Source organism: Gymnoscopelus microlampas (assembly GCF_963454915.1).
Source record: "Gymnoscopelus microlampas genome assembly, chromosome: 14".
Classification (NCBI taxonomy): domain Eukaryota; kingdom Metazoa; phylum Chordata; class Actinopteri; order Myctophiformes; family Myctophidae; genus Gymnoscopelus; species Gymnoscopelus microlampas.
The window spans coordinates 17,597,889-17,625,351 of record NC_139951.1 but is presented as its reverse complement, the minus strand read 5'-3'; the positions used below and the strand labels follow the sequence as shown (position 1 = coordinate 17,625,351).

Sequence of the window (27,463 nt, the reverse complement as noted above, 5' to 3'; positions counted from 1 at the left end):
ATGGCACTCATGGAGTGGGCAGTTCTTGCAATTTACTTGTCAGGTAAGACAAAAATGCATTTTTCCTCCCTCTAATTTCTCTACAACTTAAAATCTATATTACTGCCACAATTGCGGAGCTATTATTAACATTATCAACTTAACTCAATAGCAGGGTGCTGAGTTCTCAGTGTTGAGCAAGTATTTTTTGTTACTCTTCATAAAAAGTGTCTGAGCTGCACTAAATGTATGCTCTCTTTAAAAATAGGCCTATAGTTACAGTACACTACACATTTCTTGGTAAAAGTAGTTAGCTAAATTGAAGATACTTTGTACCTTAATGGGGTTGATAATGTGGCTGAAGGATGCAATACTTGATGCAATAAAACATGAACAAGCTATATGGGCAAAAGCTACAAATGGATGAAGATGGAGAATTCCCTCTTTTATGAGATAGAATCAAAATTCATCTGTTGTGCAGTTTTATGTTGATGTGTCACTGAAAACAGTGATGTAGTTTTTGTCAAGCTAATGGTGAATGAAATAGCTTACTTGACTCATTCTGAAGGTTGTGAGTTAATAATACCCACAAGCTACTGAGAAATACACTGTATTTAAGCTATTAGCTAAGCTACTGACCAACACTGTGTTCTTTAATAATGTAAGCAATATATAGCATTGCAACTTATTGTAGTATTATCCCCCCTTTTCCTATATTCCAAATAAAGCATGAATTAATGAATACATCTGCAAATATTTCTACAATCCATGCTGTTCATATACAGTATATTCACAGTAATGTCATGGTTTCAAAGGCCAATGCACAGATACATCTTTGAATGAATGTATGTATCATCACCTTTTTACGCACAACATGGTGTTCTCAAATTAAGAGTCTGATAGGCCTATATGTTACGCACCAATTTGGCAGAAACAAAACCCAGGCATGGGTTTTATTTTCAGACACAGCTTGTCAGTTGTATAATAACCTACACTTAGGGCAGGTAGACACTGTAGGACTTTTACAGTGGTCGGGGAGTCGTCTGATCGTTAAGCATTTCACACTATAGGAGTCTATTTCTTGAAATCGGCTGTGATATATCGTTGTGGTTTTCACACTATACGATTGATCGCCGACAAGGGATCACACACTGTATGATAGTTCACTACGATGCGATCCAGACCCGATACATACATTTGTTTTTATTCCAATTCATTTTAACCCACGTCTCACGAAAACGGGCAAGGCTCTCGTGATATATGTGCGAGACCGAGACAGGACGCTATTGATTGACATTAAATAATTCTCTATCTCTCTCAATGAAACAAACAAGTCAACCAGCTTAAAAGTGCGCAATGCAACTCAGAAACCATGTCCGCTGTCCATGTCCGCTTATTATAAGTGCCTTTGGGCTTGTTTTTCTGTAGAGTTGCTTGTAAATATTGGTAGTTGCATGTTGCGTTTTTTGGGGGTTATTTCTAAAGTGTAGATTGCTTATTTGGCCTTGTTTCCTAATGTTGTTTAAACCAGTGGTTTAAACAACACATAATATGTATTTGTCCGCAGACCCCCCCCCCCTCACCCTTCTGAAAATGTGTTGTGCCATAGACTGCCATACAAGATTTGTGCGGATTTGGAAAATATCCGACTATTTTCAATTTTTTTCAAGATTTTTCTTTGAAAATAGCTGCGATGCGTCGTGAGCTTGTAGATCGGCTATTTTCAAATATCCAATGCATTTGTATATAGGTTTAAAGTGCTCCTCTGAAAGGCTCTCCTCTCGCACAGCCTTTCACACACAGCGAGCAAAACCTCGGTGATCAAAGCCCGATCTGCGTCAGATCGGGGGTTTGGTCGGCGAGTGCCAAAAAAGGTCCCAGACAGCATAATCGGAGCAAATATCCTACAGTGTGTACTAGCCCTTAGCTGTGTCTTGTTATATGTCATACTTACATAAGAACATTATCATGAACTCATATTTAAAAAACGTTACCTGCATTTGTACACCAGACAAATTCACCTGACAGTTGGCATGGACAGAACTTTTTTTTCCATCTGCACCAATATACCAATGCAAGTGACCAAAATGTAAAAAAGCATTTGAGCTTTATTGTGTTTATGCTGTATTTAATTGAATTTATACCTGGTTCATAAAAAAATAAATGAGCTGTACATTAAATGTACGGCTCATTGACTGTACATTTAAAACAAGGAACACATTGTTGTTGTTTTTACGGAACACGTTTTTATTGTTGTTGTTTTTACGGAACACGTTTTTTTAACGGAACAAAATGTGTTCCTTTTTTCAGTGTTCCAAGCCACATTTGGTTTTAATATTGATCCTGTGGTTTGGAAATCCTTGACTTCACCTGGTGATGGATTTGGATACAAGGTGGTTCAAAGACAATCAAGGTAAATAAAGACACGCAAGTCTAAAACACTGACATCTTGACCAAACTTTTAATCTAACAATCATTAGCCAGTGCATAAGCAACAGAAAATGTAATTTACATATGTTTTCAATATTTTATTATATTAACACTTTCCTTGTCACTGATTGCTCTCCTTAGTTTACTGGTCAGTGCACCCCTTTCACGAGCCAGGAGCGGACAAATATATAACTGTTCTACAGAGTCATGCAGTCCCATGCCTATTCATGGTAAACCACAATATTAGCATTACAATTAATATAAAGAGTTACTATATATATATATATATATATATATATATATATATATATATATATATATATATATATGTGAAACAAATATTCACAAATGGCATCAGTTCTAATGAGGATTTAAAGTCACTTTTAAACTAAATTCAGTTTCCTGACTGATTTGTTAAGATTTTGAGTTAACATTCACTCATAGGAAGATACAGTAGATACTGAATGTTTAACTGATGATGTAATAGGGAAGGGGTTTTATTTGTGGCTATCGTTTAAACCTGTTTATTTTTGCGGCTATTATTAACGTGCTTGTTTATTGTGGAATTAATTTATGTAAGGACAAATAAAGATAATCTATCTGTCTATCTATGTATCACAATATAACTTAATATGCTGACTTTGATCTTTCCATCATCCTATACAGTGCCAGCTTTCAACTTGTCTTGCCTTGGCTTGACAATGATAAATGACCCTATGACCGGAAAGACAATTGTGAGTTAACTGCAGTTATGTTATGCAGTAAATATCAAAGTTAGTTAGTCTTGTTTACTTGCTTTGTATTATATATTTAATTATCTCCTCTCTCTCTCCCTCTCCCTCTCCCTCTCTCTCTCTCTCTCTCTCTCTCTCTCTCTCTCTCTCATATATTTCAGGCATGTGGCCCAGCCATTCCAAGAGAGTGCACACATATCACCACATACAATGGTGTATGCTTAGAGATAAGTGCAGATGACAAGTTAGGAATGCATGTCCCATCATCTCCTGAAGGTAATATGTTTATTTAAACAGAGCAGTATCAGCGTCTTTCTTTAGCACGTCCACGTTAGGTAGGTGTGCAACGTCCTACTAATCAACGCCCCGTGTTGGTTCCCACAGCACAAGCCTTCTGGCAGGTAGTTCTCAGTGTCAATGGCAATGACAGGCTAGTCTCATCCTCCTGACTGCTATCTTCTCTGACACGTGATAGCTTCCCATACAGACGTTTGTTGTCTCCGCCAGGCCCGAGGCATGCCTTTCAAAGTGGCTTCCAAAGTTTGCAGGATTGGTCCGTTTTGAACAAATTGCCTACATTTTTTAAGATTTCCGTGAAATATTGCACGCACATTCTCACTATGCCGAGGAAAAAATGGCACTTGCAATTTTTCTAATCAGTCTCATGGTGGCGCAATAACAGGCCGATTCGTGTTTTTACCTATAACTGCACCGATCTGTGTAAAACTTTGTATGCGCACTCTCTAGAGGCCAAGTAAAAACCTTTTCTCTGCATTTTTCACATATACCTTTTATAGCGCCACCAAGAGTCGTGATCAAGACGAATCCGTTAGATTTTTCATATTCCATCCTGATTGGCTAAGATTGACATCTCAAGTTTGCAGGAGTGGCCCGTTTTGAACAAAATACCGCAAATCATGAACGCAGCGTCTGATTGCAGAGAAACTTTGCACACACATTCATGCTACATTGAGGGACAAATGCCACCCTTTCAACATTGCCCCATTATAGCACGTTGGGAGGGCAGGTGGGTGGGCAGACCTCTGACATCACTCTGGCTCAGCCATAACCATGTAAAATGCAAAATATGGAGTGTGTTGTCTAACCTCAATGTGTCATCATGGCATCATCCACAAACAAATCAGCCATCTCCCACTCCCTCTCAACCTCTCACCCTCTCCCTCCCTCCCTCCCTCCCTTTAGCTGTTCAAACACCATTTTCCAACAGTTATAAAACATAATTATTGTTTATGAAAATGCCAAATTATGACATACATTCAGTTTTTTTTCACATTATGCCCTGCCTTTAAAGAAAATGGTATCAAGATGTACAAAGTTGCAGAGGAACGGTAGATACAACTAATTAACAAAAGATGAGCATGCCCTTAATCTTTTCTTCTCACACATCTTTTAACAGAGTGTCCTGAGGCAGCAGATATTGCATTCTTACTGGATGGCTCAGGCAGCGTTAATCCCAATGATTTCAACAAAATGAAGACTTTTGTGAAAGGAATGATTCGCTCACTTGTGGGCGGATTTACAAAGGTGGGACTCGCATAATTGGCCAAGTTTTGGTCAGCTTTCTTCTAAATTGGGCCATATTTTGAATACATGCTGATTGGATAGAGATTTCCATCGCTTTCTTCCACTGTTGAGTTGCAAATACTATTATAGAACATTAGATGTTTAACGTTCGGTAAACACCAGGCAGGACGATGGATTACAGATCTGTCGAGTTTATTCAAGTGCGTGCCCACAGGAGGAGACGTTGATAGGAATGAATGGCATGTGTCTGTACATTGCTGGTAGATGCTTACTGCGCATGCTCAAGGACTCTGTAGCTGCACTATACACAAATCAACGGAGCGCTGCCCTGTAGGTGGCACCGCCATTGCTGCGGTGTCAGACTCAATCAGCTGCTGCTGCGGTTCTGTCCGTCTGTTGACGTTACTCTTTACCTGCTTGGCTGTTGGAGCAGCCATAAACTACACAGGTTCGTCACGATTTTCTGTACATCTTTGTAAAGTTCGTAAAAGTTTGTAAAATGCAGGTAAAAGAGTAACGTGAACAGTCAGTGACCGACTGCTCACGCAGCTGACTGCAGCTGACTGACACCGCGCAGCAGCAGCTGACCGCAGCAATGGCGGGGCCACCTACAGGACAGCGCTCCGTGGATTTGTGTATAGGCTGCACTGCACTGCCATCTGTTGACCACAGGTAAAATTGAATTCTAATATATTATATATATATTCTAAATAGTATGTAAACTAGATTCACATCTGTATATTACAGATGTGACATTGATCATTCCCTCCAAGTGTCATGACAATCTGCCACGCCTGTTCTCAAGGTATTTTAGCAACAGACCGAAGAGTGATTATGTCACATACAGCCAGGGTTGGGAAGTAACGGATTACATGTAACGCTGCAGTAAAAAAAACGATAACGTTTTACAGTACATCTTAAAATTAGTAATCTGGATTACAGTAATGGGGGTGTTGTAACGAGGGTTACAGAGAGGGTTAAAGAGAGAGAGACAGAGAGAGAGAGTGACACACAGGGAGATAGACAGGGAGGGAGAGAAAGACAGAGAGACAAAGAGACGACACAAAACTTTTACAAAACTTTGCACACAGCCATGGGTCCACGCAAAAAAAGCCAGGAAACTTCGCATGGCTGGAGCAGCTGCAGCAGCAGCAGAGAGAGAGAGAGAGAGACACAGGGGCGGATTGGCCATTTCGCGTACCGGGCAAATTTTTTTAGAAATACTTCGCTTTACTTTCTTTTTAGGATTATTACGGTCATTACCCGGTCGCGCGGCCCAATTATTAGTTACGTTAATGTTTGGGCTGGGATGCTTTCCAGCAGGGGCCTCAGTGCGGCTGTAGAGTTCATGTGCAGCCATAGCTGGGCTGAAACAGTGAAACGCCCCCCCCCCCCCCGTTGACAAATTCTTGTTCCAGTTTGATTCTCTCAACCAATTCAACTACTTGACTGTAAATTGCAGCATACTGCACATGTACATGAGTTCAATGCGTTTCTGTGTTTGCAGTTCGCAGTTGCCCAGTACTCCACAAACCCCACCATCCACTATCATTTTGATGATTTTGACACATCAGGATCTTGGGAAACTCAAATTGATGATATTATACAACAAAGAAGAGGGACGTATACAGCTAAAGCAATTCAACATGTTGTGTAAGTGCCTTTCACAACGTACCAGTCTTTTATTTTAAGAGTTTTCCATTAATGTCTTCTTTTTTTTCTATTCTGACAGCCAACATGTTTTTTCAAGAAATAGAGGATCCAGACCAAATGTGAACAAGTTCCTGATAGTCATTACGGATGGAGTGTCTCATGACAGTGGTGACTTATCTAATGCTGCTGCCCTAGCTGCAAGCAAAGGCATTGTTCGATTTGCCATTGGGGTAAGTTGTTAGATGAACTCATCATTTCAAAATATACTTAAGGAAAAATGAAAACCGTAGATTAAATATACAGTAAAACAAAATCATATACCTGTAGCTAATACCACAGAGAGTACTGGCCAATGATGCAGCTGTTAGCAGAGACCGAGGGCCTTAACAAACTGTAGCAAAAGAAAATTGAGCTCGGATAGACATTCTGGCCCGCCACGTCGTCCAATCTGGCCTGCGATGTGATTTTAGAAAACGCCATTTAATAATACCTTTTAATGGGAGCAGCTTCTAATGCACTGAGGCTGGGTCTGAATACTGGACAAACTTGTTCTGTGAGAACAAGCCGTGAAGCCACGGTATATATATATTTTTTAAATAATAATTTTCAGACATTCGGACAAGTGTTTCCTATATTCGGTATTCAGTTCGCCCTCTGCACGGCCCTGTAACTGAATGCGTGTGAGCGCGCATGCGTGTCCGCAACTGGCCCACATCAAGTCACCATCCCATCCCATCCCATCCCAACAATACAATCAGAGAGCCGTGTGCCTTTGGAACCTCAACCACTAGGGAACAACTCACGGCCAAAGCACTGCTCCATTTTACTCCCAACTTGCTACAAAAATCGCTCATGCAAAACTATATAAGTAATTCTACTTAATTTTCAACCTTCACATGTGCCTCCTTTTCTAATAATCATAAAGTGTCATAAAGTGTCTGCTCGCAATTTACTTCCGGGTGGTCAATCTCACCAGCCAATCATCATCTGCGAAACAGTGACCACCCTTTCACGTTGCCACGTCCGTTGCCACGTCGCGCTGACGTGCGCGAAAAAAGCGCTGCCGTGCGCACTATGCGAACGACACCAAAAGCGCCAAAAAATCCGCCGACCATTGCTTATACAAAAAGTCAGACCTGGCAACGCAGCCTACGCCAATCATGTGTGAGAGATCTACAAGCTATGGGGCAGAGACGCCGTGTGCCATGCACCGTATCTTAGCAACAACGAAAGCGCTCACTCTCATTGGTCGTGTCACGCTAAGAGCAGTTTCCAGACAATGGCATCTCAGAGAGCTTGCTGTAGTGTTTATATATCTATGGCTGTAGCCATCAGAGTCAGTCGCAGCGACGACGGACAGGGCGCTGTGATAGTTGGCATGTAGCTAACGCTAACGTGGTTGTCATGCCTGCAGCGGCTGTGCAATCACTTTGTCAACAATGCACGTTCGTGCGGTAAATGTTATTATTGCTGCTCCGTTAGATGGTGTATGTTGTGGCCTTGTGTGTCTTCTGGTGTAGCTCCACAGCAACTCCAGTAACTAACGTAATGGCAGGACCGCCCCGTGCAACGCACGTTTAGGCTGCATTATGGTAATGTAGTAATTTCAGATCATTTCGGTCCCATTAGGGCAGTGGCTACCCCCCCCAAATAATCATATTTGAACTGGGGACCCCCCCATTTTGTTTGACTCCGTTCCACAAGTCAATATTGTGAAAATAGCAGATCTACAAGCTCACAACGCCTCACGTTGAGAGGCGTTGTAAGCTTGTAGATCGGCTATTTTCAACATGTTTGCCTCCTTATATTATTTGACAATGTGGCCAATGTTTTATAGTATAGTTTGTTGACTACTTTTGTTGCAGTAATGGTCTTTTCCTTTACTTTAGCTTTTTTATTGTCTCCGCCAGGCCGAAAGGCATGGCGCGAGAGTATGTTTTACCCCCTGTCCGTCCGTCTGTGGATAGCTAATCTCCCGCATCATTGGCTTGATCGCAGCGCAACTGTGCACACACACTCCCTGGATGCCAATTCAGAACCTCTGCCCCATTTCTTTCACATGGCCCTGTTATAGTGCCACCAGGAGGCCGCTTTTTGCAAAACACATTTTCTCACAGTACTCCTACATATTTTGTCTTAACATCACGCAAATCGATACACAGTATCTCTATAGTCATTAAAAAAAACACGGTCTTTCAGATTTTTCATATTCCATCCTGATTGACTAAAAATGGCTTCCAAAGTTTCCAGGACTGCTCCGTTTTGACCAAAATGCCTCAAATTATGAACACAGCATGCACTTTCCGTGCAACTTTGCACCCACATTCCCACTATGCCGAGCAAGAAATTCCACTTGAGATTTTTCTAATCAGTCTCATGGTGGCGCTATAACAGTCCGATTTGTGTTTTTACCTATAACTGCACCAATCTGTGTAAAACTTTGTATGTGCACTCTCTAGAGGTCAAGGAAAAACCTTTCCCCTGCATTTTTCACATCTACCTTTTATAGCGCTACCAGGAGGCCGACTTATGTACAACATATTTCTTTACATTACTCCTTCCGATTTTATCTACATTTCATGCAAATCGGTACACATGATCTCTATAGTCATGTGATCAAGACGGATCTGTTTAATCTTTCATATTCCATCCCGATTGGCTAAGATTCACATCTAAAGTTTGCACAAAATGCCGCAAATCATGAATGCAGCGTCCGATTGTGGTCAACTTTGCACGCACATTCACACTATGTTGAGGAACAAGTGCTACCATTTTAACATTGGCCTGTGGGGGGTCCCCACCGACTCTACCTGGCCCTTAGGTGGGCCCCACCTAGGCAATTCTATGTGGGGCCGAGGTGGGTCTTAACTGCGATGCCCATGCGGACTATAAGTAGCTTCTACCTGGCCCTTAGGTGGGCCCCAACTAGCCACGTTTATGTGGGACCAAGGCGGGTCCTAACTGGGTTTGCCCATGCAGGCTTTAACTGGGTTCTACCTGTTCTACCTCCTCCACATTGGTGGAGGAGGAGGGGCCGCAGGGCGACCACACACATCGCTGAACCAATGGTAGCCCACGGATGTTTCCTCTGGATATTTAAAATCTGCCCCTCTATGCCACATATCATCCGCGCTACAGGGTCTTCACTGACCGAGCCACGGCCCCACTGGCCCTCATGACGCTACGCCACTTATATGCGCTGCCAAGTGGCCGCGGGCACTACGTGGGCGTGGCGGCGGGCTAGACGCTCGGCCCTGCGTAGCAGGGCCGAGCTTCTAGTTTGACCAATGTGGCCCGGACCCCAAAATGAGTTTGACACCCCTGCAGTAGTACAATGATACTAAGTAGTAATAACCAATAAAGTGGAGAGTAGAAAATGTAATAGGAGTGCAGAAAACAAATATGTACACAGACTGGTGTAGAGAGAATGACCATAGCCTATATGATAGAAACACTTAGCTTCAGCGTCAGAGGTAGCATTCAATCCACAAGGTGTAATGTGCTTGCTCAATACTAATGTGGCAATTTCGCTCAATACGAATATCATGCTTTTGCTCGATATTAATATGTGTTGGTTATGGTATCCATAGTAATTAATGTACATCATCACGTTCCACAGCAAAGTAGGTGGCTGTGAACATAGAAGTACTGTAGGACACTTACGACCTATCCATGATTTCTATACAGTATCTAGGGTCTGGACACACTCAATACAAATTGCTACCCATTATTTCTAAAAACGCAAGTTGCTGAAAATGAGAGTAATCTCAGTGATCTTTGAGCCTAGTAGAAAGGTGGAGAACAATATGTGGTGAAGAACCACATCAACGCACAGCAACGGCTTCATTTTCTCACGCAAAAAAACTACTCAAGAGCTTATAGATCTGCTATTTTCACTATTTTTGAAAAAGGGTTTGCCTGCCTATGACATGCCCAAAATGGATGCCAGATTGAAAGTCGTTCATTTCATTGTAATTTCACCAGATAGAAGGTAGTCAAATTAGAAAAGGTATTGTATAAGGATGACTATTCAGAGCATTATGTTTCTCTCTCCCCACCTACTGTATAGTAAAGACAGTTGTAGAATTCTGTATTAAATCTGATCTTACAATACAAACCTTCTCTTGTGGCATCACTGGCACAAAATGTTTTAAAAGTTGGGTCTGCAGCCTAATACGTATACATTTGGGATATGTTTGAGAAACACTGCTATAGAGCTTTTACATACACACATGGAGAAAACTTATGTTCATATACTAGGAGTAAGGACCTGCACACAGCCCCGTCAAGTACCTAGTCAAGTGCTAGGAACAAATTGTTACTTCTCTTTTTCTTAATACTAGAATAAGTACTGTTAGTTAGGTCCAACAAACAAACAAACTGTTCTTTCTTTGCTATGAGGAGCCAGAAACAAATAATTACTCTTATGTACTTGACCACAAGATGTAACAAAGACACCTTGACCTTGAGGGTTAATTTCCATTACCATTTAGTTTTAAAATATTCTCAGTTTTGAATCTACAATAAGTATTATCAATGTCGAGATGAGCCTAGGATTATAAAACAAATGATTATCATTTACAGAGTATAGACTAACAATGTCATTCACAACATTGTAAACAAAACTCTGTATCTTGGTATCCTTAGGTTGGAAGGGCTTTTAATAAAGCTTCAGCAATAGCAGAGTTGGACACCATTGCTACCGATCCATCGAAGCACGTGTTTCGAGTGACCAACTTTCAAGCTCTTGATGGAATCAAGGATGCTTTGAAGAACAGTATCTTTAAAATTGAAGGTAAAGTTCCAAAGTCCACATAAAATCTGTCTCAGCAGGACAGTCATCACTTTTTTAAATGAATAATTGAGTAGACTTGTTGATTTATTTTGTCTTTACAGGATCTCAGACAAGTGGTGGTTCATTGAAACTGGAAATGGCTCAAGAGGGATTCAGTGCTGCTTATGTACCTGGGGTAATCAAAAACACTGCAATAGTCTCAGAAACATATGCAGTTAAATGGATTTAAAATGGTCATTCCTTGTGTTGACAAAAAATATTTAAGGTGTGTACACACACGTTCAGTAAAGACCCATTTCTGTGTTGCCCACGGCAACACAGTAAACGTGACAATGCATCGCTTATTCTCGCCGGATACAGACAGAGAGAGAGAGAGAGAGAGAGAGAGAGAGAGAGAGAGAGAAAGCTGTTACTGAGTGTGTTGCTGATTTGTTCACCACTGAGTCCCCCTTTCTAGTCTGTCCCTTTTTACAGATCCATTTTAATATGTAACTTGATTGTAAAGACAGTACGGCACAACTTGTGATCTTATAGAGGCAACACTAACATTTAAAACATTGGAAGCACAGTATATACTTATATTCTTCAGTATATACAAAATATAGTCAAACATTATCCATAAAAACGTCAGTTTACTGTATATACTAGGGAGATGGCAGATTCCAGATGGCAGCTGTTGGTGCCTTCCAGTGGAGGGGGAGCTACCAGGAAGTCTCAACAGAAGGCCAGAGGGGAAACTTCAAGGAGCTTACAGATATGGATCCTGACAGTTATCTTGGTGAGAATATTATATTACTGTATTGTATGCAGTGACCACCAAATATCGAAAGGTATGTATATTATAAGTATTTAAAGTCTTTTCAGTTATTAAATGAACATAACATTGAACCTTTTAATTGCATAAGTTAAAGGGCAAGACCACTTTGGTAGAGGTGTGGGTTGTGTAGTTACCTTGCCATGATGTAACTCCAAAGGTGGACAAGAAATCAAAAATAGTTGCTCCAGTGATTAAAAATTGATAATTCAAAATATGCTCCTCATTGACTTACATTGTGTGCTGAAACAGCTCTCAAAGTCACTCTTTTAGCACATAAACTAACACAAAGTTATTTTTTTTATTTAGCAAAAATGTCAACTTCCTGTTCATTTTGCCATTTTTATTAGGAAGAAAACCTGGACTGGATCTGGTCGTAAATAGTAAAATCAACCGGAAGTTAACATTTTTATAATGATAAAATGGTGGTGATGTTCTATATTGTCTGAATCAACTTTGTTTGCGTTCGTTTATGTGCTAAAAGAGTGACTTTGAGAGCTGTTTTACCGTACAATGTAAATCAATGAGGAGCATATTTTGAATTATCAATTTCTAATCAATGGAGCAATTATTTTTGATTTCTTGTGTTGAAAGCAAATTCTGATTTAGTCTTAGTCTTTTGAATAACACAGTAAACACACCATTTCGTTTCAGTCCTATTTTAGTCATCTGAAATTTCTCCAGGAAGAGCAAGATCCCAAACCGACCCGACGGTTGCCATCTCTCAATTGTTTAGTCTTAGTCTAGTCTTAGTCGACTAAATATCAAAATCTTAGTCTTTTAGTCTTGGTCTTAGTCAACACAATTAACACTGATGGCAAGGTAACTACACAATCCAAACCTCTACCAAAGTGGTCGTGCCCTTTAAGATACCACATATCACAGTACAATCCACAGAATCACGCATTAACATATGAAAACTAAATGCCACGAAGGGAGGAGGCCGGGAAGTTTGAACGCTGACACAACGAGCTGTGACAAGCTGAGCATGTAGAATGAACAGTGAATAGTGGACTGCTTAAAAGGCTGCCTAACTGAACTGTGGGAATGAGGGCGTGTGTGTGTGTTAGCTTGTTGGCGAAGGGGAATGAAGGGAGATGAGTGAGGTTGAGTGTATAGCAGCTCCACTGTAGCCTACACCCTGCCTTGCCTGCTAAGCCTACTTGTACTATCACTGCGCTCGATTTTATATATATATATATATATATATATATATATATATATATATATATATATATATATATGTGTGTGTGGGTTACACACAGGCGTGGGTTAACCCAGCTCATCAGGGGAGGCGAGAGAAGGCAGAGGGGACCTGGCTGTATTATGGCTGGATCTCACCAACGCCTATGGCTCGATACCCCACAAGCTGGTGGAGGTCGCACTGGAGAAACACCATGTACCCCAGAAGGTGAAACACCTCATCCTGGACTATTACAACAAGTTCAGCTTGAGAGTCTCCTCTGGCCAGATGACATCTGACTGGCACCAGCTGGAAGTGGGCATAATCACTGGTTGTACCATCTCAGTGATTCTCTTCGCACTAGCAATGAACATGCTGGTCAAGGCAGCTGAACCAGAATGCAGAGGCCCCCTCAGCAAGTCTGGAGTAAGGCAACCTCCCATCAGAGCCTTCATGGACGACCTCACAGTAACAACAACAGCTGTACCAGGAGCCAGGTGGATCCTCCAGGGGTTGGAGAGCATCATGGCGTGGGCACGCATTAGTTTCAAACCTGCAAAGTCCAGGTCCTTGGTTCTAAAGAAGGGGAAGGTCACAGACAAATTCGGCTTCAGGTTGGGAGAACATCAGATCCCATCTGTCACTGAGAAGCCGGTGAAGACCCTTGGAAAGGTCTTCAACTGTAGTCTGAATGACAGAGAGTCCATCAAGGCAACCAGTGCTGACCTGGAGGGCTGGTTGAGAACAGTGGACAAGTCTGGGCTCCCGGGAAGATTCAAGGCCTGGATCTACCAGCATGGAATCCTGCCAAGAATTCTTTGGCCTCTGCTCATCTATGAGGTCCCGATGACTGTGGTGGAAGGCTTTGAGCAAGGCTGCGTGGGATTACCACGCAGCCTAAGCAACATCGGGCTGTACGGGAACACCAATAAACTCAGACTCCCTTTCAGCTCAGTCAAGGAGGAGTTCATCGTGGCACGGGAACATCTGCAGTACTCTGGATCCAGAGATGCCAAAGTGCCCGGGGCAGGGATTGTTGTGAGGACAGGGAGGAAGTGGAGGAAAGCCGATGCAGTCCAGCAAGCAGAAACTCGACTGAAGCACAAGGCCATCCTTGGCGCAAGGCCGAGCCGGACTTGGGAGCCTAACAGCGACCCGATACGACTCTGCCAGAGGGAGGGAGAGGCAGAGGTTGGTGCAGGAGGAGGTGCGAGCTTCAGGATCAAGTTCTTGATTCAGGGGGTTTATGATGTTCTCCCAAGCCCGTCCAACCTGTGCATATGGGGCAAAATAGAAACACCTGCATGCCCCCTGTGTTCCAAAATTGGGACACAGGAACACATCCAGAGCAGCTGCTCCAAGGCGCTGGGTGAGGGCCGGTATCGATGGAGGCATGACCAGGTCCTCAAAACCATCGCTGAAGCAATCAGCAAGGGGATCACGGGCAGCCGATACACCCAAGCCACAGCTAAGGCCATTCACTTTGTCAAGGAAGGACAAAGGCCGGAAAAAACACCAAAGAACTGCTCTGCTGGTTTGCTCTCCACGGCCCGAGACTGGGTGATGACAGTTGACCTGGAGAGGCAGCTGAAAATTCCACCACACATCACCCAGTCTAGGTTGAGACCTGACATCATCTTGGTCTCAGAGGCCACAAAACAACTCTTCTTGCTGGAGCTGACAGTTCCCTGGGAGGAGAGGATGGAGGAGGCTCAAGAAAGAAAGAGGGAGAAGTACCAGGAGCTGGTGAAGGATTGTCGGAGGAACGGATGGAGGACCAGGTGTATGCCAGTGGAGGTGGGCAGTAGGGGCTTTGCCAGTTATTTGCTGAGCAAAGCCTATGGCACACTGGGCATAACCGGTGCCAACTGAAGAAGAGCCATAGGCAACAACGTGGACGCAGCAGAAAAAGCCTCCAGATGGCTCTGGTTGAAGAGGGGAGAGCCGTGGGGTAGTAGCAAGCCACTTGGACACAGGCCGGGGTCTGATCAGCCTCGGTCAGGTCGCCTGGAGGAGGGTGTCTGTTGAAAGACCCGAAACACCCAGTGAATCCAGGAAACAACACTGATGATGTGTCCAAGTTTAGCGCATCAGTATATGTATTGTGTGTGTGTGTGTGTGTGTGTGTGTGTGTGTGTGTGTGTGTGTGTGTGTGTGTGTGTGTGTGTGTATGTGTGTGTGTATATATATATATATATATATATATATATATATATATATATATATATATATATATATATATATATAAATAAATAAAGGGTTCTAGGGATGGCTTCTCATTAAGACTATTCTGATAATCAGCATATGCAACACCTACTGTATACAGTATGCACCCCAAGCATAATTAAATATTTCAAAACATAATTTAATGTTTACCCTAGGTTACTCCATTGCAATTGCCAAACAAAGAAGTGGCATTTTCACCGTTGTAGGTGCTCCAAGATATAAACACATGGGGATGGTAATGGTGTTCTCCTCCAGCAAAACCCCCCAAAAGATTGACCCCTCGACAAATCCACAGGTTTTTGTTCAAAATTATTCACAGAACATGAAGGAAAATAGAAATTATCATCATTATTCCTGCTTTGAATGATGATTTCTGGCTTGCTCAGTTTCAGATTGGGGCATATTTTGGGGCAGAGGTTTGTACCATGGATGTGGATCAAATGGGATACACTGACATAATCCTCATATCTGCTCCTTCATTCACGGAGAGAGAGCATCGAGAGGGCAGGGTTTACGTCTGTAGCCTTACTCAAGGGGTAAATAATGTTTCACTTTCTGTCATCAAATGCATACATTTTACAGTACCTCAGGTATTCAAATTCTCATTCCTGTTTTTTATATTCCCACCAGAGAGCTGATTGTCTATTCGATAGCCCAACAGTGTTGAAAGGTATTGCAGGACAAAGAGGAAGGTTTGGTTCCTCTCTTGCTCCACTGCCTGATCTCAACAATGATGGATTCAATGATTTGGCTGTGGGAGCACCACTAGAGAATGATGGTCAAGGAAGCATCTATATTTTCCATGGTGATGGAAGACGAAAAATCAATCCCATGTATTCACAGGTGTGTGTGAGTCAGAGGTTAATCCAGTTTCCATGGATTCATGCAATGTTCTGTATTTGCTGGACAGGTATGACCCAAGTATTATAATAACTGTATCTCTTAAAATATTGTCTTTCCTTTTTTCCTCATCTAGAGAATCCCTGGCTCTGATGTCCAGCCTGGACTGCGGTTCTTTGGTCTGTCTATTAGCCAGTCTTCTTTTGACCTCAGTGGAGACAGCCTGCCTGACTTGGCAGTGGGTTCAAAGGGTGTTGTCCTCCTACTAAGGTAATTATAAAGAATGGTGTAATTATATCCCTGGTGTTATTCTGTTATTTTGTAAAAAAAATATCACATTTCAAAAAATGTTGAAAGACTAGGCACTAAAAAAGGCCTTTCAAAACAACTTTTTGTAGCCTGACCTAAAATGAAAACATCAATCAAGTGCCAGACTCTAGAAAAGGGTACTTCGCACAGTTCGCAGAGCACATATCCGCTAGGCTGGGTTGCATGTCAGTATTGCTTTTGGAGGTGCACTCTATGGAGGACCCTCAACATATGACTCCAATTAGGGGTTGATTGGATGTAGCATTCCTGATTCAATTTTTAAAGCCGAGATTATACAGGCAAACAGTATGGAATATCAAAACCCTGTTTGATGATATCATGTACCTATTTTGGTGGTGGGGGGCCGGGTACCACATGGGGGCCCCCACCTTGTCTTGAAGCCAGTCTCGTATTTTGTTTGTAATGCAATTACTTTTCGCAAACAATGACTGCTTATTAAAAGGGCTATTCAGACGGGGAGTGATTGATGAGCCTAGTAATTCATCTTCAATGGGAGGCACGCGACTAGTTAGGAGGAGCGGACAATCTGAAGGACGGAGCGGCATCCCATGAAATTATCACGCTCATTTCACGCATGCACGCCCGCCCGCGACAAGAGCTGGATTATGGCCAGCTTTCAGTATTCACAAGGTTTCCCGCTGATCCAAGCGAGAAAGCAGGCATTGTGTCGAGTTGTGTCGCTCGACTCGCTCCCCATCAAGAAATAAAAGTTGTTTTATTTTAAAAGGCCATTTCGTCATACTGTATTCCTGTTGGATGAAGTGAACGCTGTAGTATTTCCATTTCCCTTTTTAAGAAAATGTTAATGGAGGTTTTTCCTTCAACTCTATGTATATAGATAGATACATCTTACTCTAACTGTATTGCTCTCTCGTTTCCAGATCTAAGCCAATAGTAATGGTGGAAGCACAGGTGACATTCAGCCCAGACCAGATCCCCACCAACATCTCCTGCAACTCTCCCTTGAACAACACAGCTAAAGTCTGCTTCACTATGACTAACCACTCTACTGTGGAGACAGGTTTAATGCAGTCAATATACAGAGTATACACACCATAGAGACATTTTAGACTTTAAAATACATTTACAGTAAATACTAACTTTTTAATGGAAGTCTAAACTGTTCCAGCTCAAGCGCAGATAAATTATACGCTGACGTTGGATTCAACCCGCAAGATCCCAAAGAACCGCGCTTACATCGAGACACCAAAACAACGAGAGCTGTTCAACTCTTTTACCCTTGACATGGCAAAGACACACTGCTTTTCACATGAATTCAACATAAAGGTAGGTTGGTAACCTAAATATTATCCTAAATTAGAGAAATCACATTTATGAATATTTTGACTGTGAATCTTTTCATGATTTGATATGATATAATGTCATTGCAGGCTTGTCCAGAGGATGCTCTGAATGAACTGTCTAATGAACTTAGATTCACCTTTGAAGGCGTTCCATCTCCCACCAACCTCAGTCCCAGCCTTAAACAGCAAGCTCAGACAACCACCAATCATCATGTAAGTTACCTTTAAATGATTCCTTAGTCAGTCAGTCTGTCTGTCTGTCTGTCCTTTCATGTGTAACATATTTCTGTAAATTAATTTCATTTAGAGAATTATAGACAGACTAACATTGCCTTGATATTTTGCCTTTATTTGATACTAGAGTTTCGGGGGGCTACGCCCCCCTCAACCCCAGCCGCGCACGGGGCCCAGGCGTGTGTATATAGGGGGACCCAAATCGCCGGAGTGAAACTGTGGAAAAGTTTTTTTGAAAAAGGAAAAAATTTGAAGAAATAATATTTCTTATGTTTCAGGGGGTCCACAGGGGGTCCGTGGACCCCCTGATGGTCCACTGACCCCCTGTGGAGTGTTGGGACGCGCGGGGACACCCCTGGAACATTGCGGACCATTTCGGTGTTTTTTGTTTTTTCATGAAGGTGGTTGCTTGTTTCTGGCGCAGGCTGTGCAAACCTGGCAACCCAGCGCATGCTGCCGCACGTTTAAGTGGCGTAGCGTCATGAGGGTCAGTGGGGCCGTGGCTCGGTCAGTGAAGACCCTGTAGTGCGGATGATATGTGGCATAGAGGGGCAGATTGTAAATCCACAGAGGAAACATCCGTGGGCTACCATTGGTTCAGCGATGTGTGCGGTCGCCCTGCGGCCCCTCCTCCTCCACCAATGTGCAGTATTGAGAGCCCTGACGTCACAACAATTGGAGCGATGGGCACTGCACTGTGGTTGGTTAGGGTACACCTAGGGCCCAGGTAGAACCCAGTTAAAGCCTGCATGGGCAAACCCAGTTAGGACCCGCCTTGGTCCCACATAAACATGGCTAGTTGGGGCCCACCTAAGGGCCAGGTAGAAGCTACTTATAGCCTGCATGGGCATCGCAGTTGGGACTGAAGTGGATGCCGCTGACATTGCTGACATGGGGTCCATATGGTTTAGCCCACCTTGAAACCATATGGGAACTACGCTGGCATGCTGGCTGTAATGCAAACGCTGCATCATACCTGCAGTGTGTAGTTTGATGTTGTGTGTGTAGCAGATATACCTGCAGTGTGTAGATCAATGTCCATAGGAAAGTCAATGCCCAGCAGTGTTTTTTTTCCCCAGCAGAGTTTCTAGTGTCTCTGTGTCTCTCTGGAAGAGGTTGCACATGAACTCTGCAGCCGCACCGAGGCGCTCCAACACAAACACTCTGACATTAAGCTGCTTCACACAACAAACATCAGCACCACGCTGCTGTTTGTCCAAAAGACACAATATCTGCTCTCCCACCGACGTCATGTGTTCATTTATCGACAGCCGTACAGACTCCTTTTGACACATTTTACGTCGTTTATCCAGCTCTCACTGACTCTCCACATCGGGCTGTTATTTTGCTGCGATCAAGTCAACGATGTGAGAGATTCGCTATCACAGACGGACGGACAGGGGGTGAAACATAGTCTTGCGCCATGCCTTTCGGCCTGGCGGAGACAATAAAAAACCGAAAGTAAAGGAAATGGCCATTTCTGCAACAGAAGTAGTCAATAAACTATGCTATGAAAACATGGGCCACATTGGCAAAGAATGTAAGAAAGAGGCAATCATGTAGAAAATAGCCGATCTCCAAGCTTACAAAGCCTCTGAACGTGAGGCGTTTCGAGCTTGTAGATCGGCTATTTTCACAATATTTACTTGTGGAACGGAGTCAAACAGAATGGGGGGGTGCCAGATCAAGTACGTGTATTTGGGGGGGGGGGGGGGGGCGTGAAAGGGTTGATGAACACTGCTGTAATCGGAGCGAAATTATCTGAAATTACTACATGACCATAATGCAGGCTAACATGCGTTGCACGGGGCGGTCCTGCCATTACGTTAGTTACTGTAGTTGCTGTGGAGCTACATAGTTCTCCAGAAGACACACACAAACATACACCATCTACAATGGACGAACTGAGCAGCAATATAGACATTCACCACACGAACGTGCATTGTTGACAAAGTGATTACACAGCCGCTGCAGGCATGACAACCAGGTTAGCGTTAGCGACATGGCAGCTATCACAGCGCCCTGTCCGTCGTGCTGCAACTGCCTGTGATGGCTACAGCAGTAACAGCAAGCTGTCTGCGATGCCATTGTCTGGAGACTGCTCTTAGCGTGACACGACCAATGAGAGTGAGCGCTGTAGTTGTTGCTAAGATACGGTGGCGTCTCTGCCCCATAGCTTGTAGATCTCTCACACATGATTGGCGTAGGCTGCGTTGCCAGGTCTGACTTTGTGTCTAAGCAATGGTCGGCTGTTTTTTGCGCGCCTTTGGGCTCGTTTGCATTGTGCGCACGGCAGCGCTTGTTTAGCGTACGTCAGCGCGACGTGGCAACGGACGTGGCAACGTGAAAGGTGATTGGCTGGTGAAAAGAAACACCCGACGTTACACCAGAAATGGTGCCTGGAGAAAATGGTGACCAAAAAAAAAGTTTGGAAAAAAAGGAAAAAAAACCCGCAGCGGCTGCGTGCTGTTGTGGTGATGAGGTCGTGCGCACGGTAAACGGTACGAAGCTGCCTCCCCTTCCGTTTTGTCCGACATTTGGTGAGTAGAATTAATTATGTTGCGCGGTGGAAAAGGTGTATTGAGCAGTGAGATGTCCCCTACGCGAGGCGTAAATTCAGCGCGGCCGGCGTGGCGAGTCAGTTGGCGACATGTGGTCTGGCGGTGCGTTGTTTAGTCGATAACAGAGCTGTGGGATGTGGACACCGAGGGTGCGGAAGTTGGTCGCCATTTATATAGTTAGATAGGACAGTAGTAGAGAGACAGGAAATGGGGAGAGAGTTGCAGCAAATCTGTCGCCGGGCTTGGGAATAGAACCGCATACTATTTGGCCATCGGCCAAGCTGGTTCTAACAGCTTGTAAGACCATCATCTCATTGGGCCCGATTCACTAAGCTGGTCGTAAATATCAGTGTAAATAAAGTGACTAAAGGAGGGTGTATTTTCTCTGAGCAAAACCCGACGTGCAATTCACAAAGGGGTGTGTAAATCCCTGACATGTGCGGATCACAGTTATTCCTCATTTCTGCCTGAAGGTCAGAGGCGCGTTCATATGGAAGATCCTTTGCATCGCTCCATGCCCCCATTTAAAACCATAAAGCTGTTTACACTCAAAATATGGGTGTAAACAGCTTAGTGAATCGGGCCCATTGTTATTACACTAGAAGTCTAGTAGCCTGGCCCGGACATCGGAGACAGAGGCAGTGGAGCGTGTAGATGTTCATTGCAACACCGCTGCTTGTTTCTCGCACATGATTTGGCAACGCACAAACCGAAAGCGAAACCTAACTGCAGCATGCAAACCAAAAGCGAAACCTAACTGCAACATGCAAACCAAAAGCGAAACCTAACATGCGCAGTTCTTTTTTTGGGACAAACCATTTTTTGGGGACAAACCCATTACCTCGCGCATGCGCCTGCATGCCAATTGTATTATAAGATGTGATTAACACGGTTGACGTCCTCTCTTGTACCACAGTTAGGGTTTGAAATCAACTGTGGCACTGATGACCGCTGTACTGACAACCTCAAAGTTGATTTCAACTTCACCAGGTGAGACATAACGTATGCATATCCTCTACTGTAGTGTGTGGTTACATTGTTGATGAACCAGTGCTCGTTCTTATCAAACTAAATGTTGGAATATATGGAATGATACCTGCTTGATACCTGATATCACAGCCAAAAGTCCAACAAGTCCAACATTTTGTGGGCTTGCTTGTTTTTCAAATCAAGTCAACTGTATTTATGAAGCACTTTTAAAAACTCTTCTTAAGTGCTGTACAAACCGGGAGGTAACTCAAATCACAAATACTGTAAAAGAACCACTGACATAAACAACAAGACACATAGCTCAAAGGCACAAATAATCAATTGACAATTAAAACAAATTAGCCTTTCTGTGTGGAGTTTGCATGTTCTCCCCGTGTCTCCTAGGGTAGGTACCCTCACTAAAACATGTAGTAATCCTGAAAAAAAAAAATAAGAAAACAAATACAACAATTGAATATCAGCGACATCACAAGAATTCCAATTCCAATCAAGGAAAAAACAGCGCCCTCTGCTCTTTTTTTCCTTTGAATTTGACTCTGGGGGGACCGCCCAATATACTGTGGATACAGTAAGTTGGCCCGTTTGGTCTGCCCTCAGCCCTCCTCTTCCGGTGGGACGCCTATGTTTTCATTCCCACTAACAACATTTCTCCCACGGAACCCTAAAAACATTTCCCCCACGGAACATGGACCGTTTTGGTTATAAGCCCACTTGTTTCTATAATGTAAGAACAAGTTAAAATGTTACTAACTTTCCGTGGTGTTATCGGCTCCGAGGACGCCATCGTTGAATGAGTTTGGGTTTATTTCCAGTGGGAACACATAGAAAGCGAACGCACAGATGTAAATCCCGCCCACTACATTTGATTGGGTAAAGCTTGGCTTGCTTCCTGATCTAAGGCCCGCCCACTTGTAGGCCAATGTTCACACGTTCTGAACGGCCCTCCTGACAGATGCAGTAACGCAACTCGGAGAGATTACAAGGATTCAAACTCTAGAGAGTAAAAGTGAGTCTTTCTAGAGCCTGGGCTTCAAAGATTAATAGCCCTATTTTGAGTTTCATATGAAACCAAAGTGAATGGCAAACATGATATTTTGCCTTTCCCCTAGTACTCTCAAGAAGACAGTGTAATTTAACTTTTTTCTTTTCTGTTGCATTATCATAATCAGCTCTACAGAAGTTAAAGTGGGCATAGATGAACTGTTGAATGTAATGGTGTCAGTTGAGAACAGAGAGGAGAACTCGTACAACAGTCGTGTCACCCTCACATACCCTCCTGGGCTCTCATACAGGAAGTTCACCATAAAGCAGGTAAGGCTTCAGTTCAGCCTTAATAAGTTATTATCATTGATCAAAGAATCGTAATTAACATGCATTGTGGTTTTCTTTGTCTTTACCAAGGGAAGAGTGGAATGTAACTCTTTAGACGCTGAGAATGGTTTATCACGTGGGAAGAGTGACTGCACCATTGACAAGCCTATTTTCAAAAGAAATGCCCAGGTTCAACTTTTAGATTTCTAACCTATCTTATGTTCACGCACCCCTACAAGGATAATCAGATAAAAATAACTTTAAAAATATATGTTCTACTGTTTTGGTAGATGCAATACGTTAAAAGCACTCTCTCTGATTTCTCTCATTCCATTCTAGGCTGTTTTCACTGTCTCCTATGGGATTGATACCAACAGTAAACTTGACAGAAAGATGCTGATCACTGCAAATGCCACAAGGTACTGTTGTCTGGTGGAAAACCTTGCACTGATTGTGTGTGTTTTATATTATTACATAACTAGCAATAATTTTCCTTCTGTTTCAGTGGTAATGCTGAGCATTCCCAAGAAAGTGAACTTTATCAACAGAAGGAGATTGACGTGAAGTACAGCATTTTTCTTTTCATTTCCAATCCCAGGTTTGCATTGTCATTGTTATTCACCCTGTCACTATATGTATGTTAAACTTTTTTTTTTTTTTTGACTGGTTATCAGATTAAACCTTGTTAAGGTTTTATATTGAAAAAAACTATTCTATTATTTCCATTCAGTTCACTCTACACCAATGTAACATTTGGAAGAAATGATCTACAAACACCATTTCTGCAATCAATTACGGTAAAACATGTTATGCAAATCTTTTATGTTTATCAATTCAATTCAGCTTTTAGGTTTACTGCTGTGACATCAAATGACATCAAATAATACCGCATCCTTCTTTCTTTCATGTTCTATATTCTCCCAGGTTGAAAATACCGTGAGAGCCTTTAATGTTACTGTGGTCATCAAGGTGCCCGTGAGGCTTGGTGATAAAGACATCTGGGTAAATCCTGGTAGCATAAAGGTAACTCACATGCATATATACTTCAATGTATGTTGGAAATCAAGCACACAAACTGCTGTGTATTTCTCATGACAGATTCATTTCAATGAGTGCCTATAATATGTGACTCTAATTATATATTTTCCAACGTTCAGATTCTAGGCTGCGACAGACACAATGATGAGGAACCTAGTCTCTCAGATTTTGTAGATAACATCAAGCAAGATCTTACAGTGGTAAATGTATTGCCATCAATAAATTGCACAAAATTATTTTGTCAAACATTAATGACTTTGGTTTAATCTATCTTTTAATTGCCCATAGGACTGCTCTGTTGCCAGGTGTGCAGTGTTCAGATGCAACGTGTTCATGGCAAGAAATCAGCGGGACATTTACCACATCTCTGCTAACCTGAGCTCAGGATGGATCGAGCAGGTAAATACCAATGTCTAAGATTCAATACGTAACAATGATCTCAATACACTGTAGAGGTAAAGTAAAGGATCAGTAGTGTTAAAACTACCTCAATAATTAATGTTACACTATCAGTCAACTGACATTCATCAACTATATGTTGCCTGATGAAGTTAAAACCTGCTTTAATGAAGTGATACAGAATGTATTCTGTAAGGGAAGACAATGTGCAGGACTACGCACTAATGTGCAGGAGAGAGAGATGGGTAGTGACACGCAGCAAAGGCCGTCGGGATCGGGACCCGAACCCGCAACACGCTGTCAGGCTACATTGAGCCTAGGTGCCCATGACCTCTACGCCAGCCGTTCGGGCCGTACTCCTTTCTTTTTAACGTTCATCATTAAAATGACTAGGCCGATGCCAGTTGGGAACGCATTCCCCTCCGGTAATGCAACACCCATTGTACCCATTATCAGGCCAGTACATATTGATGACATGAGGGTACTCCACATACTGTATGGAGACTTTTTGGACAAGTGCCGATCAAAATGACTTCCCACTTGGCACATTACTCCGTCAGACGGTTCTTGAGATATGCGGGGACACACGGACGGACGGACGGACACACATGCAGACATTTTGTGCATAGAAAGTATTTCATATCCTTGACCTTATCATAAATAATATATGTTCCTCAGATTACAATTTGGGTCCTTGTGGAAGTGGGTTTAATAATACAAATTTTAATAATTTACCCTATGTTGGAAAAATTCACCCACCCACAACCGGGTGGGTGAATTTTTGAATTGTGTGATGTCACAGACAGTTTGTGCATCACTAATCAATACATTTTAGGGATTTATCTCTCCGTAGTGACACTTGTTAAAAGGCATACATGCATAAATGCAACCAAGAATTCCTTTGTCACCATCAGTATTACAAGCAACCAATCAATAAAGGACTGCGAGGATCAAAATCTTTGTCATAAGAATATTTTTGCAATTCTATTATGTCTGTAGATACAGTAAAGATGTATAGAATTTTATATGTATTGACTGTCTCTAACAAAGACTCCCTTCCCTCTTTGTTTCTGACCCACAGATTGGTCTCCAGTCAGCCAAATTTAGTTTGATCAGCACAGCCACTTTGGACTATGACAGAAACCAATACATCTTCTTTTCAGCAGAGTCTAAAAACAATCCCCCAGTTCGAAAGGTAAGCTATATGTTAATTTCGCTCTTTGTCATTTAGAAGACTTTGAATGTGAATTAAATGTAATTGTTCTTGTGACCACTCCTCAGATTGTGGCCACGGTAGAGGTGTACACTGAGACAGACCTCACCAATGCGATCATTGGTGGAACCGTGGGAGGACTTGTTCTTTTGGCTTTGATCACTGCTGGCTTATATAAGGTAATAGGTAGTATACTGTGTATACTGCACATTCACTTCAAGTTATTGTGACTGTCCTACTATCCTACTATTACTACAACTATTCTACCATTAAGCCTGTCCACAACAAAGCAACTCCTTGCAACTACTTCCAAATGGCACCGGTCCGCAGCTGGTCAGTCCAGACCACTGCAACGGTCTCTAAAACTGTTTTGTTGCCAGGAGTTGCATTGGTGTGGACTGGCCTTTAGCCACGGGTAATGGCGGCTGAGCTCCCCGCATGCTATGGCATCCGTAGTCGTGGTCATGGTCCAATAGCCCAGACGGACTAATTGTGTTATGAATGTTCAAAACGTAGCCTCTCACGGTGTATTTTATATTGTACAGTAGTTGTTTTTTGCCACTATATTATTATAGAGCGTTAGAGCTGCATGGCTGTATTTATACTAGTTTTTCTCCTCATGAATATGTTGGTGTATCTGTATCCTCTCAGGCTGGGTTTTTCAAGAGTCAGTACAAGCAGATGATTGATGATCAGGGTGGAGAAGGACAAGGTCCAGTAGACTGTGGAGCTCAACCACCAGCGGAACAACAGTGATCGGGGACTCATCAATGTACAGAATAGACTGTACTTTATATTGTAATACATTGGATCATTACATTCTGTTTATTGGTTTGTTTTACCATTGCTCATCATTACATTGCAGAGAAGTTGTATATTAATATTGAATGACATTTCCACTTTAGTACACCAGACAATTAGCCTGGCTCCAGACCCTGAATCGCTAGCCTCGCATTCAGGGTGCATGCATCTGGTGACGCTGTAGAAAGACGGGGTTTTCTCGGTTGAAAATCTAACCGGCGGCCCGGCCCAATTGGGATAATCCAGTATGAACCAATCGCCAAAGAGAGCCACTTTGGCCACGCCCCCATCTCAGAAAACAGCTGTACTGAGAGGGCTTTTAGACTGAATAATGGAGTGAAGGCTACCAGAAAACACTTTTGACCAGTGCATACTGTTATAAAACAATGTGTCATCTGTACATTTCTTAATACTCTGTTGGCTTGGGCATTTTTCTGCACTGTGGATCTGGTGTTATTATATTTTAATGAATGATGTGTAGCCTGCAAGCTAGTTCATGCAGATACACTTGAGAGATTTATACGCATGTACAGCACTGTGTGGGCGATGTACAGTACTGTATGTGACGTGTCAAGCAGTCTACTCAAGCTTCATTGTACTTCCTCTCGCTGTCAGTGCTGCCACTGATGTTGTATATGCTTTGTTTGGTCCCACCACCACTCCAGTACCACCAGTAGGATCTGCTAATGTGCTGAGCAAATGTAGTAATGTATTAGCATAGTCTGAACGCCAAGATCAAATATAATATTCACACTTGTATACATTTTATAAATAAAATGTTCTCAAGCTATTATTGGTCTCAATCTATTTGTGAGTTATCTGACTGAATTGTGGGCAAGTTTTGTTTTAGATTAATGTTTTTGAATTAATCAATATGCCTCAAACTTATTAGAATGCTCCTACTGTATAGTCATTATTTTTTATGTTTAAAGAAAAACAAATGTAAGGAACAGTGAAACATGAACACGTTCATTTTCTTTTCAATTGTGTTAATGTTATAACCTGGTGTAAGTATTTTGGCAAGTCATTATAGGCGAAAATCACGGTGTGACGCGCAGTGAGCTTAGATCGGCTATTTTCGCT

General features: G+C 42.6%; 1 protein-coding gene across 1 annotated transcript; it reads left to right on the top strand.

Moving 5' to 3' along the window:
* LOC311060084 (integrin alpha-M-like) lies at window positions 1-27,115 on the top strand (the record flags this gene model as incomplete). The annotated part of the gene is made up of 30 exons (XM_084078208.1): window positions 1-43; window positions 2,290-2,392; window positions 2,551-2,639; window positions 3,076-3,143; window positions 3,305-3,419; window positions 4,561-4,688; window positions 6,196-6,341; window positions 6,421-6,571; window positions 10,989-11,136; window positions 11,238-11,311; window positions 11,785-11,914; window positions 15,515-15,654; window positions 15,746-15,895; window positions 15,990-16,202; window positions 16,336-16,469; window positions 17,411-17,550; window positions 17,659-17,816; window positions 17,921-18,046; window positions 21,545-21,618; window positions 22,788-22,929; window positions 23,020-23,118; window positions 23,269-23,348; window positions 23,435-23,527; window positions 23,660-23,726; window positions 23,854-23,952; window positions 24,087-24,167; window positions 24,256-24,366; window positions 25,448-25,561; window positions 25,648-25,758; window positions 26,231-27,115. The coding sequence occupies 30 exons, from the start codon at window positions 1-3 to the stop codon at window positions 26,333-26,335; spliced, it is 3,432 nt and encodes a 1,143-aa protein (XP_083934334.1). The 3' UTR covers window positions 26,336-27,115.
* Between the last annotated feature and the right edge of the window lie 348 nt (window positions 27,116-27,463).